The sequence below is a fragment of the Tasmannia lanceolata genome, unplaced genomic scaffold (genome assembly GCF_043159265.1).
Source record: "Tasmannia lanceolata isolate RefF3 unplaced genomic scaffold, GAP_Taslan_0.1 ptg000002l, whole genome shotgun sequence".
Taxonomy (NCBI): Eukaryota; Viridiplantae; Streptophyta; class Magnoliopsida; order Canellales; family Winteraceae; genus Tasmannia; species Tasmannia lanceolata.
The window spans coordinates 22,422,581-22,441,081 of record NW_027518679.1 but is presented as its reverse complement, the minus strand read 5'-3'; the positions used below and the strand labels follow the sequence as shown (position 1 = coordinate 22,441,081).

At 40.0% G+C, this 18,501-nt stretch overlaps 1 protein-coding gene across 4 annotated transcripts in view; it reads right to left on the bottom strand.

Moving 5' to 3' along the window:
- Positions 1 to 18,501, bottom strand: part of LOC143889059 (uncharacterized) — a 74,485-nt gene that overhangs the window by 46,285 nt on the left and 9,699 nt on the right. For 3 of the 4 annotated variants that reach the window (XR_013254784.1, XM_077393412.1, XM_077393368.1), the window contains 4 exons: positions 3,483 to 3,599; positions 2,870 to 3,015; positions 2,639 to 2,786; positions 2,453 to 2,536 (listed from right to left, as the gene is read on the bottom strand). Coding sequence is in view for 3 of the 4 variants with exons in the window: in XM_077393412.1 (XP_077249527.1) it covers positions 2,453 to 2,536; positions 2,639 to 2,786; positions 2,870 to 3,015; positions 3,483 to 3,599 (495 nt within the window). In the remaining variant the exon portion in view is untranslated. The remainder of the gene's footprint in view (positions 1 to 2,452; positions 2,537 to 2,638; positions 2,787 to 2,869; positions 3,016 to 3,482; positions 3,600 to 18,501) is intronic. The other variant, XM_077393472.1, reaches the window with a different exon arrangement.

The following is an 18,501-nucleotide window of genomic DNA, read 5'->3' as shown; positions in this document are numbered from 1 at the left end:
ATTTTTAGTTGGCTAAACGTTTGGAGATCAGCACCCCCATGGCCCAATATTTATGCTGGACCGTTCATCAAAAAATCAACACTAAACATCTTTTCTTTTTTAATGGCAACACTCTTAACATTTTAAAGAGGAAGAAATTTCACCCAACAAATAAATGTGTTTTACGATGGACAAAGAGATAATCAACCATATCCATCTTCAATGTGAATTTCTTAGGGAAGTGGTGTCTGATGTTTGCTCTTTTTGGCATCCAATGGATCAATCCTCGATCTTCTAATAATATATTGGAGGGATAGTGGTGTTGTCACCTCGATGTTAAAGGTCGTACCCTTCGGCTATTAATAACATCTGCAGTGGTGGGCCATATGGAATGAGAAGAACTAGAGGACTTTTGACAACAAAATGTCCACTAGCAGTCAGTTGTTTGCGGAGACCAAGTGTACTATTTGCTCATGGGCTAGTGCAAGGAATGAGTTTGATGGGTATTCCATTAGCGATCTGCACCAAAATTGGGCAGAAATAATTGGGGATAGTGTGGTTGAACCCACCCCCCCCCCCCCCACACCCTCCTCCTCTTCTTCCAACATGCTTAATCTTATAGGTCTGATTGTGCCTCTATTGACAATCCACACTCGACGGCTATTGATGGAGTGTTCAACGATCACTTAAGCAACATAATACTTTCCTTCTATGATCCAATCGGAAGGGAAGACTAAAAGCAGGTGGAAGCTCAAGCCCTCTACTCACAGGCTTACTAGAATGTTGGTGGTGGAGGGAGATTCCACGAATGCTATCTCATTTTTTTTAATGGTACGAATGCTCTCTTTGGCAAGAAGTCCATAGAATTTTGGAGATTAGTGGGGATCGTTACAAAAAATTATGACATCTGTAACTTAATTTTTTCTTCTGCTCTCAAATTAGTTAGCCTATTTGCTCGCAAATAGTCGTATGAGGAGGGATTCATTATACGTGGGGCAATCTCTGCCCCTTGCGTAATCCTGTCTTTCTTGTTGCTCTTGTACGCCTGTTAAACTTTCATTACCATTTTAAAAACTCAACTCAACTCAACAAAGCCTTTGTCCCAAACTAGTTGGGGTCGGCTAAATGAATCCTTTAGAAAAAATTCTTGAAGAAGGTAAAAGGAATCTACCCGGCTCTAATCCTAGTTCTATTTGGGTTCTTCTACATGGATCATTTTCTTCCATTCTATCCTATCCAAGGTCATGTTCTCTGTTATGTTCCTAGCTATCAAGTCTTTCCTCACTGTTTCTACCCAAGTTATTTTCGGTCTGGCCCTACTCTTTTTACTCCATCAATTTGGCACGAGTCGCCTTTTCTTACCGGAGCATCCAAAGGCCTACGTTGGATATGTCCCAACCATCTTAAGTGGTGCTCTCTCATCTTCTCCTCAATTGGAGCCACCCCCACCTTTTTACAAATGTCTTCATTTTTAATTCTATCTAGCCTTGTGTGGCCACACATCCATCTAAGCATTCGCATCTCCGCTACACTCATCTTATGCACATGCTGCTTCTTGGTGGCCCAACATTCTGAACCGTACAGCATGGCTGGCCTCATAGCTGTCATATAAAACCTTCCCTTCAACTTGGTAGGGACTTTACGGTCACACAGGATTCCTGAGGCAAGCTTCCACTTCAACCAACCTGCTCTTATTCTATGGTTAACATCCTCTTTAATCTCTCCTTCCTTATGTAGAATTGAACCAAGATAGAGAAAGATATCCCTCTTAGGTACCTACTGTCCAGTCATATTTACTACATCCTCGTCCTGCCTCCTTACATTACTAAAGTTGCATTCCATATATTCTGTCTTAGTCCTACTCGGTCTAAAACCTTTAGATTCCAAAGTAGTTCTCCATAACTAATTTAGCATTTACTCTTGCCTTGGTTTCGTCGATTAATACTATGTCATCTGCAAATAACATACGCCACGGCACCTCATCCTGGATACCCTCTGTAAGCTCATCCATAACTAGCGTAAAAAGATAATGGCTTAGAGCTGATCCTTGGTGCAGTCCTATTGTAATTGGAAACTCACTAGACGTTCCATCTGTGGTTCTGACACTAGTTACTGCTCCATCGTACATATCCTTAATCACATCAACATATTTAGTAGGCACTTTTTTTTATTACCATTTAAAACAGAAAAACAAAAAGAAACTGTGGGGTAAGCATGGTTAACACCTCAACAAGATTATCAAAAAAACTACTTGGTAGACATGGTTAACTCATCTCATATGTCATCAAGATAGTTATTTAAATGCAACATATAATAGCAATATAAAGTAAAAATATGAAGCCATTATTGGAAATGAAGGAATTTCACCCCAGGATCAAAGTATCGAAGATCAAAGAACATCAAAACTAAGAATCTGGATTACACCAATATGAAAGAAAAGTAGAAATTTCCCAGCTAGCGCTTGCATATTTACCTCTAACAACATGGATGTTCTTCCCAGTTTTGGGGTTCCAAATTCTCAATGATGCATCACTAGAGCCAGTACAAATAGATTTACCTTCAACCACCAAGGGAAACAAAAGGGGATAAATTTATACTGGAACCTACAATCAACTTAAAATGAAAACATCAACATTTTGGTAGAAGAGTAGGGAAGTACCATCAGGAGTAAAATCCCCACAAGTGACGGTGCGACCGTGACCAGAGAACACATTAAGACACATATTTTTGTCAGCATTCCACATCCAAATAGTGGAATCCTCTGAACCAGCAAGAACCAAATGTCCTCTTGGGTGCCACCTCAGCCACTAGCAATACAAGAGGAAATTCAGATCAATTTGTTTAGTAGCAGGAAAAAGATGTTAAACCAACATCCTTTGCAAGGCTTCACCTCAATGCCCCCTCCAGGACCTTCAAGTACTCCCTTGAGACTGCCAGAAGATGTGTCCCACACTTGAATAAGTCCATCAAAACTTCCAGAAGCAAACAACTGACCATCAGCACTGAAGGCTAAAGTAGAAATAGAATCCTTATGACCTATAGACAGAAAGGAACAATTTCAACTTTTCTACCCACATAAATGGTGAGAGTGAAACTAACTAAAGCAAAAGCCATATCGCAAATCAAGATAAGTATCCACCAGAGAAGTCAATTTAAGTTGATTTCGACTTCCAAAAAACGAAGCAAGATATGGAACATACAGTACATCCAATACGTGTGTACAGCTAATAGAACCTACATGTGATTACAGTTGAGTTTAAACTTTTAAATTTTCCTGGAAGATTTTAAGAGCAATGTGCATACATTTACATGAACACAAATGTTTTAGATCAGTTGTTAATGACTTGTCCAGTACATTTGTATGAGGGGGGAAATGACAGAAACCACTCCCAATGTCAACAATAGATAATTACATAATTTATTTATTTCTTGAAATAAAGATTGAGCAAATAGGTAGGAACCTTAGGGAAACAAATCCATGTTGTGCTAATATTAAAAAATACCTTGGAGCTCTAAACCAAAATCTGTTTGTCCAATCTTCTGTAAAAACACCTTACAATCACTACCTCCCGTTGCCAGCAATACTGCATCGATTGGACTGCATGCAACTGCATAAAGTTCTATGACAACATAAAGCATAGCACAATAAGTGAAGTTTTTATTTTATAAGATTAACAAACAAAGTTCGAGAACTAAGATTCTAACAAAAATATTGTATGGAAAAAATGGCAGAGAGAGGATGTTGAGAACTAGCTAGCAATATATCAGGTAAGTTCTATGACAATATAAAGCATAGCACATATTAATAAGACAGTTTTTATTTTATAAGATTAACAAACAAAGTTCAAAAACTAAGATTCTAACAAAAATATTGTATGGCAAAAATGGCAGAGAGAGGATTTTGAGATCTAGCTAGCAATATAACAGGTTCACACTAAGCCGTTTAGATGCTGTACCCACATTTAGTTTAATGTAATAAGATACTTCGCAATCAAACAAAAAGACACCAATGACAATAACTCTTAGGGGCTGGCTGTTAATGCGGGAGAGAGGGGAGTTAAATGGAAATATCATTTTCCAATGGGAAAAAAATCTTGGGCTCAGTAAGGCTGAAATTTTCCTAAAAATAGGAAAGTAAATCCATTTGGAAAAAAATCAATGGGAAATGAGTTCGCCAAATGCTAGAAAACTCACTTTATCATATATAAAAAATCCTCGCATGCAAACAGCCCCTTAAAATGCTTCGTAGGCACGTAAATAGCAATTTGAGTTTCTCAATAGTAGTAGTGTACAGTTTGGCAAAGTAGGAACCGAAAGCAGGAAGCAGAAGCAAGAAGTGGTGCAACTCAGGACGAGTTTGGTCCGGTTGAGGCCGACCCTAGCCCAGCCCGAGGTAGCTTTCTATCAACCCTAACTCAACCCAACTTGAGCCTGGGGTCAAGGTTTTAAATTTCGGTTTCAGTTTTAGTTTCGGTGGAAATCTTGAAAAGTCACAAAAACGTATGGAAAATATGCAAATGATGGAATTTTAGATGAAACTTTAGGAAATGCTAGAATAAGCACAAATACATACATCGAAACCATCACAAATGCAAGAAAGTCATCCAAAATGGCTTAATCACATCAAAGATCTAGTGACGTGTTGGCGCACGTATCTAAAACAGTAAAGTTAACAAAGAAATACAATTTAATGAAGTATAAGAAACTACAATGACCAGTCTCCCCTCCAAGGACCCCCCCAACTATATGTCAATACAACAAAAAGTTACAAGTATTATTGGTCCCATGCCGATTAAACATCCCATGCATAAGATACGATTACTTTTTTGTGCAATTCAATTGTGTTGCGTACCAAATATCATTCGCTACATTAATTTAATGAAATGAAATGCAAATCATAACATTTTTCCTTCTTTTTTTTTGTCGTTCTGACCATTTCAATGGAAATAATGACGTGGATGGAATTCATTGCGATTTCTTTTTGGGGGGGATGTAAACGGAAACATTTCGGTCGGTTCGGGAAAATTTAAAACCATGCCTAAGGTCAAGGAGGGTCACCCCTAACTTGACCCATGTAACCCACTTTTCCAAATTGGGACAAGTTGAATCAGGCTGGGCCGGGTTGTTCCAAGGAAAAACAGAAAAAATACAAAAAAAAAAAAAAAAAAGCATAACCCCAGATTTTGAAAACCGCAATAAAATTAGATGGCTCATCAGGTTCGGATTCGCCTAAGTCTTCAACCCTACCCCAGCACAAAATGAAATCGGGTTAGCTTTTCCCACAACCCAAACCAAGGAAATGCCAGCTCAACTCGAGCTGAAATCAGGCTGAACCCTTCGGATTTAGGTTGAGCCCAACCGAAGTTGCACCCCTAGCAAGCAAAGGCTCTCAGGAAGGGAAAATCTGAGCAATGTGAAGCGATGAGCAAGCGTTAAGGGAATCGAACAAGGAGTGTGTGGTAGGCAAAAAATAAAAGGCTACAGACATTTTCAGTACCATGTTTTGATAATGGGACAACCTCAACTTGTCTTTTCCTCTGTAATTGGTTGCTGAGAGCTTTTTGGGGAATTGAAACAACCTTTGATAGCTAGTTAAATAACAAAAGACGAGGGGAGTTTGTCCCCATTATTAAAACACGGTAGATGGAATATCAATAGTCCAAAAAAATGAAATAACTGTCAAAATTAATGAAAATTGCAAACCAAATGAAATATAATATTTTCAATATTTCTCAAATCTAAAATAAATAAATCTAATATTATTCTCAATATTTATTTTTTTTGCTCTGATATCATATTATTTTCAATATTTTTCAAATCATAAAATAAGTAAATCCAATCAACAGTTATTGATACGAAAATTACCACTACCATTTAATAAGACGGTAAAGTGATTAAATTTGCCAATGAGGTACATAACATCGTTTAAAAAAAAAAGGTACATAACATGATGAGAATTCACAAAAGAGACATAAAGTATACATAAAGGGGAGAGAATTCTAAGGATGCATATAACATAGAACAAAACTCATCCAGCCCTTATTTTCCATCATAACATCATAGATTCTAATCTTGAGATCATGGTTTCAAATTTCCACCAAAACCGACATATAACAACTGAAATCTTTCTGGATTCATTCCTGCCGAAACTGAAATGGCCGAAATGCATAAACCAAAATCGTAATTGCAATAGTCGCATACTATAAATGTATGCATTACATGATTATTATATTAATATAAATTGTGTGCAATAGTGGCATACTATAAATGTTTGCATTACATGATTATTATATTAATATAAGTTGCGTGAAATGTGGTGCGTGTGTTATGTATAAATATTTATATAAATTACATGAGAAATTTAGTATGTGCTAAATTATTAGACAAGCGTGACAGTGCACTTGACTAGGTATTTGATCTTTCAAACAATTATGGATGGTTTTTTTGCTTATGTGATGGTTTCAAAGAGCGTACTAGCATTTTCGGAACTTTCATCTTTAAATTTTATTATTTGCATATGTTTCCATGATTTTACATAATTCCCACCAACATTTTCAACCGAAATCGAAACATTTCCGTTTTCGTGGCGACCGAAACTGAAACCCAAATTTAAAATCTTGGCTGAGATTGGGTTTTAGAGCAATATCGAGACATGCAAGGATTATCCCTTGTTGAAGAGTAATTTAGTCTTTATTATGTTGTGTAACCCTAATTATATACATCATATTATGTGAGAGGTATTATTATCGACTCACTTTTCTCCATCTCTCTTTCTCATCTCTCTCTCAACTTTTCTCCTCCTCCATCACCAACATGCTATCAGAGCCCTAGGGTTCTTATATTCTCTTTTTTTTGTTTTCTTTTCTCTCACTTTCTCTTTCTTTTTCTTCCAAACACTGTTCACGTGAACAGTGCCGCATGTGAACCGTACCGCTATATTACCACATGAATATTGTCGTGTGAACAGTATCGCTACACTGTTCACACGAACAATAACCCTAGTTTTCTAGTGTTGTCGCAGGGCACAAAATAGAGCATCTATTGTCTTTGGTCGCTATTGTTTTCATCATCTTGATGTCGTAAGCCTCCACCATCGTCATTTTGATGTTGTAAGACTTAGACTTATATCTACATTCTTCGTTCTGCCCTACAAGTCTAGTTATAGCGCCGCTTTGCTGTGTTGATCACTTTCGAATGATGTTTTGTGGGAGTCTATACGATTTGGAGGCTCAGCATCCCTTGTCTCACTCTTTTTCTTAGTTGGCTTAGTTCGAAAGTGACTAGTGATTTCTTTCTGTGTTGGTAGCCCGTGGTGTGATTGGTGACATGTGATTATCTAAGGATAGTGTGTTTATTGCTATCTCCATTAGTTCTTGCACTATGGTGATACAGAACATACAGATGACATTCATCAAGTTGGATGGATCGAATTATCCTCCATGGCGAATGGTTGTTGGAATATTTCTCCTTGTCCGAGGAAAGGTTGAGTATATTGAAAGCCTCCAACCACCCCACCCACCGCCCGCCCCAAAAAATGCAATGTCGATAAGTCGTATGGGAAGTGGAGGCAGGATGATTCTGTGATCAAGACCCTTCTATGGAACAATATGGAACCCAAGGTTGTTGGCCCTATGACATACCTTCGATCATTCAGGGGCATTTGGAAACAAGCAGAAACCATGTATTCGGGAGTGAACAATTTAACTAGGACCTGTGGTGTGTACTCAGAGCTCCTGAATCTGTGTAAGCCCAAGGGTTTCCATGGGTTCAAACATTCACTTTACCTTATTGTTATGATGCTAGCAAACTAAATTGATTAGCATTTATGGACTGATGTGTTGCTTTGAGGTGTTGTGTTGTATACAGGAATTTCATGTCATATTCGCCATTACACAACTCATCTCAACACATGGCTTGTGGATCAAGGATCAAAGGAACCAAGAGCTTGCACCTACATTAGAGACATCATCATTTGAAGATGTTCAAGTCAAGAAGCTCAAAGATGAAGATTCCACAAGTTCCTAGCAAGTGTCAAGAAGGAGCTTGGAGTTGAACATGACATGGTGACACCTCATGTACCTTACAACATGTATTGAAGATTGGAGGGAGTCACAAGAGCTGAATCAAGTTCAAGATGTTCACTCAAGCCGAAGAAGTCTAAGAAAGTGCAAATGAGCAAAGACATTCCAAGAAGACTCAGTGGTATACAATTTTAAAATGTAATTGGAGTCCTCTTGATTTTATGTTAAATGCACTTTCAAAAGGTTTTCAAATGGTTTTCATATTTAAGTTTTTATATCTTTAGAAACCATCAACACACCCAAGAATGTGCTTGAAAACCTAGGACTAAAGCCCAAAGACCATGGCCCAAAGCCCCTGAGTTTTTAAAGTTAAATTGGAATTTTATATAGGGCCAGTCGACAGGGGTGTCCCAGGCGACCGCGGCAAGCTTGCTGGAATTCCAGCACTTACGGAAAAATAGCGGGCCGGTCGACCGGGGTGAGCCGGGCGACCGCGGCAAGCTTACTGGAATTCCAGCACTTACGGAAAAATAGTGGGCCGGTCGACCGGGGTGAGCCGGGAGACCGCGGATGTTTCTGTTTCAACAGAAACAATCTGTCATGGGTTTGGGCGGCCGGCCGCCGTAGGTCGGTCGACCGCGGATAGGTTTTGCGAGCCAGATTTTTAAGCAAACAGGTAGCCCTCGTCGGGCGACCGCTATGAGGCTGGTCGACCGCGACGGTAAGAAATTTGAAAATATAAAAGTGTCTGATAGGGGCGGGCGACCGCGGTGGTTCGGTCGATCGCAACGGTCGAGCAAAAGAGCCGTTGGGGCTTCTGCAGGTTGACTTTTTCAACCCAGTTATTTACAGTTTTGCCCCCAAATAGTCATATTTTCAAATACACTATATATACATGATCAAAAGCTATCTCAACAAGCTTTTGAACATTTGAGAAAGATAAAATCCCATTTCTCTTGGAGCTTCAACTTCGAAATCAAAAGCTAAAACCTCTTTGAACTTGTATTTCTACATCTTATCAAGAGGCACTCCATAGGGCCTTCTTTTGCTGATTTCCTTGGAGTGATTGTGAGCTACAATGTTGTAACCCGCCTATTAAGAGGCATTGAGTGTTTTTCAATTTTATATGTTCTTCATTGAGGGTCTTCTCTTCGGCCTGTTAAGAATTGTGAAGATATTGTGAGGGTCTCCGATTTGGCCCGTTAACAAAGGTGAATCATGTAAAAGGAAGTGTCCCTCGCAAGGCTTCGTGCAGAAAGGGTGTGTGCCCTTTGGAGTTGGAAAAGTTGTGGTGTGCAGCTTGGCGATTCGCTATTCAAGAATCCCAACTTTAGTGGAGCATCCAAGGAGGAAAACTTGAAAGAGTGGAGTAGGTTTTGTTATAGACCGAACCACTATAAAAATCTCGTGTTTCTTGTGGATGACTCTTCTCTCTCTCTCTCTCTCTCTCTCTCTCTCTCTCTCTCTCTTTTGCACGTGTGGTGATTGGTAATCTCTAACCCTAACTTGTTTATTCTTTTAATGAACAAGGGTTAGTAAATGCACTTAATTAAAATGTTTAAACCCTAATTACATTATAATATCTACTTGAAGGGTTAGTAAATGTGGGATTAGAATGTTTAAACCCTAACTTTCATTAATATATCTATTTGAACAAGAGTTAGATTAATTAGTGCTTAATTAGTGGATCAATTTTTAATCTTCCCTTAATTAAGCCTAAAATTTTTAATTGACCAATTCACCCCCCCACCTCTTGGGTTGTCACACTTGCATTTCAATCTGAAGCGTGGAGATAAGTCAATTTCAGAGCTTTACTCTCAGTATGTGACTCTATGCGAACAGCTTGATATGTATCTGATTCGCACGTGGTACAGTTTCAAGATGCCTTGGGGCCAGAGTTTCTATATGTCAGCAGGGCCAAAGTTTCTCTCTATATGTCAGCAGATAGTGGGTCTAGGGTCCCTTCCCTCTCTTAATGAGGTGTTTTATCGCATACAGAGATCTATGCGGGTTGAGGGTTCGAGTGACCCGAGCGAACAACCCTAGCTGCACAGTTGGGTAATGATCGTAGTGGTCGTGATGGTCGGTCTACCCGTTGTAGAGGCCGTCATGGACATGGAGGTGGTCGTGACTCAGGGGAAGGCCGTCGTTAGGCAGTCGTGGGACCCGTTTCTTTACTCGTTATCATATGAAATCGTTAGGCAGTCGTGGGACCCATTTTTGTACTCATTATCATATGGAGGGCCACTCGGATGATAATTTCTTGATCTGCATCCAGAGTTATGACCTCCTAGATATAGTCATGCTTCAATTGCGGCGTCTGAGATCTCCATACCTCCATCATCTGAACAGGATGAGCAAGGTGATTCCTTAGTAGTTTCCCGTGCTAAGTATGATGATTTTTGAGATCTAAGAATAAATACAAGCAGCCAACTGCCACCTTAGCCCAACAAGGTAGCAATTCCTCCTGTTTTCATTATGCTTCTGGGTCGTGGCTTGTTGATTCAGGAGCATCCAACCATATGACCAGTAAATTTGATATATTTTCCTTCTTTTCAATCATCCTCTTTAACGAGTCATAGAACAACCTTGGCTGATGCGACTACTTCTCCTGCCTCAGAAGTAGTTGTAGCTTCCCCTAACTCAGGCCTTTCATTATCCTCTATTCTTTATGTTCCTAAATTTCCTTTTAATTGACTTTCTGTTAATCAGTTGACTAAACATCTAAATTGTTTTGTTGACTAAACGTCTAAACTGTTATGTTGTCTAAACATCTAAACGGTTCTGTTTCTTTCTTCCCTTCTTATTGTGTTTTCAAGGATCTGAAGACTGGGAAGAAGATTGGCTCAGGTCGTGAGGTGGCGACCATGATTACCTCGATCAAACAAGGGAGAGTGCAGCTTTACGAAGACCGTTTGATTATTTCCAGTGGCACTTTAGTTTGGGCCACCCTTCATTTGAAAAACTCCAGACGTCAGTCTTAATATCGAGTCCAGTTAGCTCTTTTCAGTGTGAGTCCTGTGAGTTGGAAAAACATCATAGAGTGTCTTTTCCCTCCAGAGTAGTCAGTCATGTTTCTCGTCCCTTAGAGTTAGTTCATTTTGATGTATGAGGTCCCTAACTGCTGTCGATATTCATCTTTATTTGGTTGTAAGTACTTTATTATTTTTGTTGATGGTTATTCTAGAATGACATGGTTGTTTTTAATGAAAGATCATTCAGAAATTTTCCCTGCAATCAACAATATCACTGTTCCATTCGATGTTTACGTACTAATAGTTCTACGAAATACTTTTCTACTGATGATGGTTTTCAATCCTTCTCGAATCCTTCTTGAAATCCCACAATATTCTTCATCCATCTTCTTGTGCCTATACCTCCCAGCAAAATGAAGTGGGTGAGAGGAAAATTCGTTCTCTCCTTGATATGGCCCGCTCTCTTATGTTTCAAATGAAGGTTACATAAGCCCTGTTGGAGTGATATTGTGTTAACTGCTTATTTCCTTATTAATCCTCTCCCCTCTTCTGTGTTGGATAGTCAAACTCCATTTTACAGTGCTCCATCCCTCTGGTAATCCCTTTCATGTGCTCCCGCGAGTATTCAGTTGTGTATGTTTCGTTCACAAGTTATCTCCTGGATTAGACAAGTTAGATGCTAGCTCATAGAAATATGTTAGATGCTCACAAGTTATCCCTTTCATGATGCTCGCTTTGAGACAGATTTTGTTCATGGCACTGAACTACCTCTTCCCATTCCTTCTTCCTCTTTAAATGTTGGATCTTCTCAGTTGCAAGTTTATACTCGTGGTCCTCACAGGATTGTGCAGCCCCATTACGATGAATCTGCCTCAGATCCACCACCACTCGGCCAACTGCCTTCCCCGTATGAAGGTCTCCCTCATGTAATCAGTTGTCTACAGTTCCTTTTGATTCACCAATTGTTTCTGGAATCATTCATGCATTTCTGACATCCTATCTCTTACTTTGTCTCTTATGATCACATTTCTCTTTCCTAAATGAGCTTTCTTTCTTCTGTGTCCTCTGTTGTTGTTCCTAGCTCTGTTGCAAAAGCAATCATTCAAAAAAAAAAAAACCTCTGCTGCAAAAGCAGTAGCTCATCCAATTTGGCATGCTGTTATGGATGCTGACTTGACTACTTTCCATTCCAATGGCACTTGGCAGTTGGTTCTGCTACCGTCTGGTACTCGGATCGTTGGTTGTCAATGGGTTTTGTCCACTAAGTATTTGCTAGATGATACAGTTGAGCGTTTGAAAGCATATTTGGTTGCGAAGGGCTACTCAGAACATTTGGCGTGGATTATATTGAGACGTTCTCTCCATATGCGAAGATTCCCTCTGTTTGTGTCCTTATATCTTTGGCAGTAAATTGGGGCTGGCAGTTGTGTCAGTTGGAGATGGAGTAAACATGTCATCTCCGTATGGCCATTTATGGACTGAAGCAGTCTCCCCAAGCGTGGTTTGGGAGATTTAGGGAGGTCGTTATGCGCTTTGGTATGAAGCAATGTGCTGCTGCTGCTCAATATTCAGTTCACATTCTGAAGCTAGTTATATCTTCTTGATAGTGTATGTGGACGACATTGTCATTCCTGGGAACGACAGGTTAGGCAAGACGTCTTAGGAACTTTTTGGAAGTGGAGGTAGCGTACTCTTTGGGTGGACTTTCATTGCCTCAAAGGAACTATGTGCTGATAAGTGATAATATTATAAGAGATAGGGTCCTTGAGAATGAAGCCTGCTGAGGTTCCTATGGGCTCTAATGTGAAACTCCATCATGATCAAGGAGAATTTTTAAAAGACTAAGGCAGATATAAGAGACTTGTTGGCAAGCTAATCTACTTGGCTGTGACTCATCCTGATATCTCCTATGCAGTGGGAGTGGTTAGTCGGTTTATGAGTTCTCCACGTACCTCCCATTTCTACGTTTTAAGGATCCCGTTTTGTGAATAAAAGCATGCGTCAACCATTAGAGCCACGTCCATTAAAAGACAAAGTAAGGAGGCTCAAATCCCCATAAAAGTAATAAATACTCCTTGAATGTCAAATCAACGGTGATGTTACCCCGTTGTTATTTTCCAAACGGAAACCCGTTTTCAAAGTGTTATCCTTTTCATTTTTTCATCTTCACTTCTGCGGTATTGATGATAGGTGAAAGTAGGAGAAGAATTAGTAAAAAAATGGATAAAAATTAGCTTAAAAATCATAAAATCAACTTAAATTGGCAAAAAAGTCGGGTGCATAAGTAAAAAAGGGGATAAACCGATGAAAAACACAATTTTTTGCCATTTAGACATTTTTTTGCCAATTTGACCCAATTTACACTCATTAGAATTGACATTTGAATTCACCCGACTTTTTACTGATTCCCCCCAAATAATGTTGATTCAACTTGATTTTATTACCAATCAACTTGATTTTGCGGATTTAATCTGTTTTTTTTTTTTTGTCGATTTTACACTAATTTTTGATGGACTGCCTGACCGTGAGCAGGTTGGCTGAAGTGGACGCATGCTTCAGGAGTTTTGTACGACCGTAGAATATCTACTAAGTTAAAGGGAGATGCGAATGCTTAGATGGATGTGCGGCCACACAAGGTTAGATAGAATTAAAAATGATAACATCCATAAAATGGTGGGGGTGGCAACAATTGAGGAGAAGAGGATAGAACACCACTTAAGATGGTTTGGGCATATCCAACGTAGGCCTTTGGATTCTCCAATGAGAAGAAGTGACTCGTGCCAAAGTGATGGAGTAAAAAGAGGAAGAGGCAGACCGAAAACAACTTGGGTAGAAACAGTGAGGAAAGACTTGATGGCTCGGAACATAACAGAGAACATAACCTTGGATAGGAGAGAATGGAAAAAAATGATCCATGTAGACGAACCAACTAGCGTCAGGATTAGACTTAGTCAATTTGAGCCGGGTAGATTCTCTCACCTTCTTTATGAAAAATTTCTAAAGGAATCATTAGCCAACCCCAACTAGTTTGGGACAAAGGCATAGTTGATTTGAGTTGAGTTGTGTGCTTGACGAGAGTGAAACAAAGCAAATCGTTACAGGCCACAATGCATAGGGAGGGTAGTTTTGCCCTTTTAAGGAAAAAACAGGGAAAAAAGAAACTAAAGTCCCTTTTGTATTCCAAGAAAAACAATTTCAACACAAAAAATCCCTTTTAAGGGAAAAGCAGGAAAAAAAGAAACTAAAATCCCTTTTGGATTCCAAGAAAAACAATTTCAACAGAAAAAATCCCTTTTACGGAATTTTCTCTTTCCCCAACTCGGGGAAATGACATGATTATGGTTAATTTAGAGTGTTGTCAACACAAATTGAAGGTCCCTCTAAAAAAAATTGAAAATGGTTGATTCAAGCATGGTTTTAAATTTCGGTTTGGCTACAATTTCGGACTTATCCGAAACTGAAATTTAACCTGAAATCCTGAAATTTCGGCCGAAATTTGGTACAAGCACACGAAATGGAGGATTTTAAATCAAAATTTCGACCAAAATTAACGAAATTTCAGTGATTTCGATCGAAATTTTGTAAAGGAATTAAAATTAATATTTTATAACAGATTTCGCAAAAATTGCCAAAATTTACGAAAATTTTGTACATTTCGGCTATTTCGGTTTCAGAACGTTTTGGTTTCAGTCTTGACCGAAATCCGAATTCCGAATTTCGGCAGAAATTTAAAACCATGGATTCAAGTTACTCTTTCAGCCCCAAAATAAAATTAGGTAATTTTAGAAAAATTTTCCTTTCCAAACATTTCCATAAATTTCCTGCAATCCTAAATTTCTAATATCGCCCAAGATAACCCTCCTAACTGCGCTCGAAGCCTCCCAGTTTTCAAAGCCGCCTTTCCAACACAGGATCTCTTCTTTCTCATTCGCCCTCTCCAGCATTATCATCTTTCACGGATTACCTTCCTCATCCTCCTCTCTCGTCCCTGTTATATTCACTTCCTCCTTCTGATATTAACACGATCATCAATATCGATATTATCAATATCATCAATATCGATATTATCAATATCATCAATATCGTCACCCAGTGCATTGCTCGCGTTTCCTACTAGTATAATTACTAATGGATTCAAGAGGAGGTAACTCATCCTTCCCAAGCACTTGAACCCTTAGGAGCTCTAGATATGGGTTCAAGTCTGCAAAAACGCAAAAATTATATGTTGCGTGATTTGTCTCTTTAGATGCTTTGGAGTGAGGGAAATGGGCTGACAATGATCAGGTTCCTCTCATCTTTGATTGAGAAGCCCGAATTTTTTTTTGAAAATAGACAAATGTATTCATACCAGCAAAATTTACAATGGGGACCAGTAGTCCCACCAGATTTACATAGTATGAATTGCCCAGGAACATTCTTCTTGGCCCAAAAGATAAAACCCATTCCCCATGACATTGCCCAATAGAACTCATTGTATTGAATCCATTGAGGCCCCACCAAGTCAAGTTACATGTCCTGCCATGTGACACAGATTTCTCCACAGCATTGCAGCTGGCGAATTCAATTTTCAAAAATCCTGCTCGAAGACCCGGTGCTATTGTGAGCCCCTAATCGTGCATGATAGCCAACAACCCATCATCATCATCTGATCTCCAGTGGCCTCCACCTCGCATCACCACCAAGCTCTGGCGGACCCCCATGCTAACCATTCCGGATGATTTCTATGCCATAATTTATTAATCAGATTATTAGTGACCCCCGTCACTTTTGATTCAGTAATTGAAATAAGATCCAGCTTGTGATAGAAGATAAGGTCCTTAACTGCTTGGATTTCTTATCATCACCCAAACCCCTGACATTCCAAAATCCCAGCTTCATTGGTAACTTATAAAACCGGCCTACCCCAATAAGCACCCTAGTCCTGATCCCTCCCTACACCTGAAACCCTTATCACCGAGGGTTTCAACACAGGCTTCGTCTTCCCTAAATAATTCAAATAGGCACTATCTCACCTTTACCTCTTTCACTGACATCCTCCTCGACATCCTGATCCTCAAAGGATTTCTTAGGTCGGACAGTATCCCTTTTTAAAGTAAGAACTCTATCAGAGGTGACCTAGAGTCAATAGAACTGCACCTTAAACTTTTCTTTTGACGGTATCTGATGAGTCCCCTTGAGCCAGGTTTTTCTTTACCGTCGCGTTCCACCTTAGTGCGAGACAAGGTCACTGTCGGACTGTCCCCAAAAAAACCAGCAAAGTTCCCAAATTTTGCTTTAAGACCGATACATCTTAGCTTCCAAAATAGGACCCTACCATGACGCCGCCCAATTCCCAAAGCCCGATTCAGTCCCATAGGAGACTTCGGCGCACTGGCCTCCTTTATAGGCAACAAGATGTTCGTCCATGATAACTAGGGCAAATACTTTCAATCGGTGCCTCAACAATAACCGAACTAGTACAGTTGTTTTTCGTCGTCTTGAGTTGCCACGTGTATTCGCCGTATGCGGGCCCATCACTCCAGCCCAGTTGTCCTCCAAATTCATTTGACTTTTGAATTTTGAATTCACACCAGGCTAGCAGACCGTTTCTGACAAGGGAAAATCATCACATTTCGTCAGACACTCACCAGGGGAATCAACAGCTGAGATCTGAAAGTTGGGAAAAGTCCGATCAAACGAATCAGGTGCTCTCCTTGACTCAAAGTGGGTCCCACCTTGGTTCAAGGACAATAAAAATTGACCGCCTCCAGCTCGGAGGGAGCAGCCATGCAATTGCCTTCCTCCCGATAGGAGGCTCCCGACGGGAGGGATATTGGACATCAGTTCCTTTCGACAAGCTAGGACTTTCCCTGTCCTTTCGAATCCGATGCAGCATGCCCAGGTCTCAATAGGTTCCATTCATTCGTTAAAACCTTTGCAGAAATATAACTCATGCATGAACCATGGGCTCCTTCCATTCTAATCTCCACAACCAGCCCGAAGATATTCCCCAAAGCTTCCACCGTTGAGGTGGCCCATGCATGAAGGGGAATCCACAAGGTCTCAATAGGTTCCATTCATTCGTTAAAACCTTTGCAGAAATATAACTCATGCATGAACGATGGGCTCCTTCCATTCTAATCTCCAGTACCAGCCCGAAGATATTCCCGAAAGCTTCCACCGTTGAGGTGGCCCATGCATGAAGGGGAATACCAAAGAATTTTACCCAAATTGCTCGCGCCGCCTGCCAATAGTCCGAGCTCCACACGGAAAGAGATAGAAGCTATTGTCCCAAGGCTTAACCGCCCAACTTTAGCATCCTCATGGCCACCTCATCCGAATCAAACATGAGTAGCACTTCCTTATCACTCAGGACACAGAGGCCAAGCGAGCGAGGGTAAATTCCAAAACCATTTAGCCCACTTCCATAGATCATACAACTCCCAGACGGCCATCTTCACCCTGCCTATGAGACAAGATTTCATATGCCGCCGCCTATCCTCCACCTCCTTTCTAGAGGAGGATATAACCGGAACCTCACCATTGTCCACTATTTCTACCCTCCAGAGTCCGACCATTGGCCTTTCGCACCTTTGTTCACAGCAGTTTTGGGTGGAGAAAAGATGCGGTTGCATTGTCTGCAGTTTCTTCTTCGTCTAAAGTTAAGGTATCCACACTTTTTGCAGACTCAATCACCATCGAGGGCCTTAATCGGATCTTTCGGAGACCAAGGTTTCGGACTCGCCTAACCTTCTTTACAGTTTTTCGCTTCCCCATTTTCTCATTTCTAAACCTCTTGTTTCTCATTTTCTGCCTTTCACTTCCCACATCCTTTCTCGCACTCGCTTCCCCAGACTGAGAAGCCCGAATTAATTCTCTGTAGATAAGTTACCTTGCTAAATATTTTTAATTTCCCTAAGTAACGGTAAATCCGAGTTAAAACCTCATGTTGAGAACATATTTGAGCTATGGCATCCAATATATTCTTCATAGTCTTCAAAAAAAGTAAACTTCTACAAATACTTTGCTCCATTACATATAAAATCCAAGTCATTAATATGTGATTATCACTTTCCCAATCATCATGGGTTGGATCATCTTCACTAGGTTTCTAAAACTTCTCAGTTATTGGACCCAACAAACTTCCTCGGGTGACCAATCAGCATCCCAACTAGTTTTGCCCATTCTAGATTGGCTCTTCTGGTAAGTTTGACTGTTGTTGTCATCAACATTGGGTGGTCATTATGAGTACTTCCCATGGAAGTGATTAATGGTTGTTTAAACTCATACAACTTATTTAATCATTCTCCCATAAATCTAAAATGAGATCACACCCAACCGAATAGAGATAGCAAGAGGTGAAAGAGAACATACCTTTATTGTCAGGTAATCCAAATTGTTTTCCATTGTCATCACTATACCCGGAAGAAGGGAAACCCTCCGGATTCGATTTTAGGGTTCTAATTTAATTATGGGTCAGCGCAGATGCCATGTCATAAATCTAAACCATGAGAAAGGAATCAAGAACACCAAATAAGCAAGCCTTG